The sequence below is a fragment of the Belonocnema kinseyi genome, chromosome 5 (assembly GCF_010883055.1).
Source record: "Belonocnema kinseyi isolate 2016_QV_RU_SX_M_011 chromosome 5, B_treatae_v1, whole genome shotgun sequence".
Taxonomy (NCBI): domain Eukaryota; kingdom Metazoa; phylum Arthropoda; class Insecta; order Hymenoptera; family Cynipidae; genus Belonocnema; species Belonocnema kinseyi.
The window spans coordinates 135,948,412-135,951,188 of record NC_046661.1 but is presented as its reverse complement, the minus strand read 5'-3'; the positions used below and the strand labels follow the sequence as shown (position 1 = coordinate 135,951,188).

At 33.5% G+C, this 2,777-nt stretch overlaps 1 protein-coding gene across 1 annotated transcript; it reads left to right on the top strand.

The window, feature by feature from the left end:
- The first annotated feature begins 227 nt into the window (after window positions 1-227).
- On the top strand, window positions 228-1,869 carry LOC117172548 (aldo-keto reductase family 1 member A1-like). Its single transcript, XM_033360596.1, has 2 exons — window positions 228-620; window positions 1,318-1,869. The coding sequence occupies exons 1-2, from the start codon at window positions 243-245 to the stop codon at window positions 1,693-1,695; spliced, it is 756 nt and encodes a 251-aa protein (XP_033216487.1). The 5' UTR covers window positions 228-242; the 3' UTR covers window positions 1,696-1,869.
- The last annotated feature ends 908 nt before the right edge of the window (window positions 1,870-2,777 follow it).

Below are 2,777 nucleotides of genomic sequence, written 5' to 3'. Positions count from 1 at the left end.
AGCTTATACCTACCGAGTGACAAGAGACACTTATTTGAAAATTTCGCTGGTGCATTTTTGCACAAGTGTGGTAGCCACGGGTTAAATTAAGTAGAACCGCTTCTCACGTGACATATCATCTACAAAAAGTCAGACATATCTCTAACAGGGTCATTTGATTTAGTTAAAAAAAATCAATGAATAGTTAAAAAAAAAGTGTTTACCTTTATTTCCGACAGTAGTTTATGCATTAATTTGTGAAAATGAAAAATGTCTCGTTCTTTCAGCTGCCTCCTTCAGGAAATCGACCCAGTGGAGTAGAAAAGTTTTTGAAAAGATCCCTGGCCGATTTGCAATTGGATTATTTGGATCTTTATTTGATCCACACGCCTTTTACGTTTGAAGATATCGAAGGCGATTTGCACCCAGTGAATGAAAATGGAGAAATAAAATTGGACCTGACAACGAATCATCTCGCTGTTTGGGCAGAAATGGAAAAACAAGTCGTCGCTGGCAGAACTCGAGCTATTGGCGTGTCCAATTTCAATATTGCCCAATTAACAAAAGTCCTCAATTTTGCCACGGTTCCTGTTTCCAATATCCAAGTTGAACTGCACCTCTATTTCCAGCAAAAGGAACTTGTAAGATTTTCTTGATTAAATTTATTATAATACATTTATACAGATATACAGATATTTAGATAATAGAAAAATATACAATTTATATCCCTTCTTTATCGAAAAAATACGTTGCTGTCCAATAGGTAAGGGAAAGCTCCCTACAGTGGATAACCATTAATTAAAAATACTAATCTACGTAAGATAATTAATTTAGTTAATATTTAAGCCGAAATATGTGTTCATAAATTTAAATTAATAATTTTTCCTTTTGTGCTCTCAATTTACGTTTTAACAATATATTATCTTTTGGTAGGACTTTAAAGCTACTTCAATGCATATTAGACATCAACGAATTTTTTCCGCGAGAAAATTATGTAAATGGTCTACTTGTTTGTGTATGTTATTTATAACAAAGATAATTGTTAAGCGATAAAAATATTTGGAGAAAATTCAAAATTAAATTTTCAACTTTGAAAATTGTAAAAATAGAAAACTGAACTTATAAATAATTGAAAATTAAATTTTCAACTGTTGTAAATTAAGGGGGAAACCAAAAATTCTACTGTTGATAATTCAATTTTCTTCGATTTCCAACAGTTAAAAATTCAACAATTGGAAGTTCAAGTGTTAAAAATTCAATTGTCGTCTCGATACTTTAATTATTAGCTTTCACATTAAAAATTCGAATTAAAACCGTTGTCTTTTTTTTCCTTGGCAGGTTGAATTTTGCAAAAAGAGGGGAATCGCAGTGACTGCTTACTCGCCTTTGGGATCCAGAGGCTTCGTCGAACTTTTGGGTAAAACTGACGTACTTCCTGATCTGCTATCAAATCCAGTAGTTCTCGAAATAGCGAAGAAGTACAACAAATCTTCGGCTCAAATAGTGCTGAGACACACTCTTCAAAAAGGCGTGGCAGCAATTCCAAAAAGTACGAATCCAAAAAGAATTCAGCAAAATATTAATCTTTTTGATTTTGAACTTGAATCCGGAGAAATGGAAAAATTGAACAATCTCGATCAGGGACCGAAGGGACGAGTCTGCGATTTTGTTAGTTTCTTTAAAGGAGTCGCAAAACACCCTGAATTCCCCTTTTAAGCTTTATTAATTTTCATTCGTTTTCATTTATTGTAGTGTCGATTTCCAAAAGAGTTGAGATTCCTACATGCATGACTAAGTTTGTTACATGTTGTTTCATTATTATTAGTTGTAATAATAGAAATATATTTCCTCGTTGTCAGTTAGTAATAAATACTTATGAATATTTAAAAACCATGGTTCTTTCTTGAATTCATTCCTTGTGAAAATGTCTCCATTTCATTACACCCGTTCACTTTATATGACAATATTATAATAAAGCAGAGTTGGATTAAATAAAATTTGATTAGGCTTGAAGAATAAGAACAGCCCCTGGTGGACCGAGTGACCTGTAAGGATATTCTACAGTGTATCCTTATAGTATCCACATAGTATCCCTTCCGCCCCTGGCGGACTGAAGGAACCGTAAGGAGCCTCTAGAAAGTTTCTTTAAAGACCCCACTGAGCCCCCATTCGGTTCTTTCTTAAGAAACTAAAAAAAAAAAAACAAACAAACAAACAAAAAAACATCAAGATCAACTTTTAAATTTTTAAAATTTGGATTTTACGTTAAAATTTGCATTAGAAACTCACGGAGTAGTCGCAAAATCACAATACTTTTTCTTGCGGCGTTATAAACTTAAAAAAATAAAATACCTGTCATTTACATGGGCCAAAGGCGGCTTCATGTGCATCTTCTTTTAGTAGCAGTTAATAAGCGTTCCGTCGGTAACTTTAAGAATTTTGTCTGTATGCTAGTTTGACGCAGTGGAAACCTCAGACAACAACGCTCCGAGGTAAGTGAGAGCAGTCAAGTAGTGTCCTTGAGGTTAAGAGACGAGATGTCAGGATTAAAGGTAAAGGATTCGTCTAAATTCTTATTTTTCGTATTGAGATTACTTCGTAAGTTTCTAATGCAAATTTTAACGTAGAATCCGAATTTCAACAATTTAAAAGTTGATATTGCAGTTTTTTGTTGTTGAGTTTTTCAAGATGGAACCAAAGGGAAACTCAGTGAGGTTTTAAGGCCATGTGATAAGTGGCGCTTAGGTAGGAATCTAGTCCGTTAGAGCGTATCATGAAACAAAAACTAAAAAAAAACT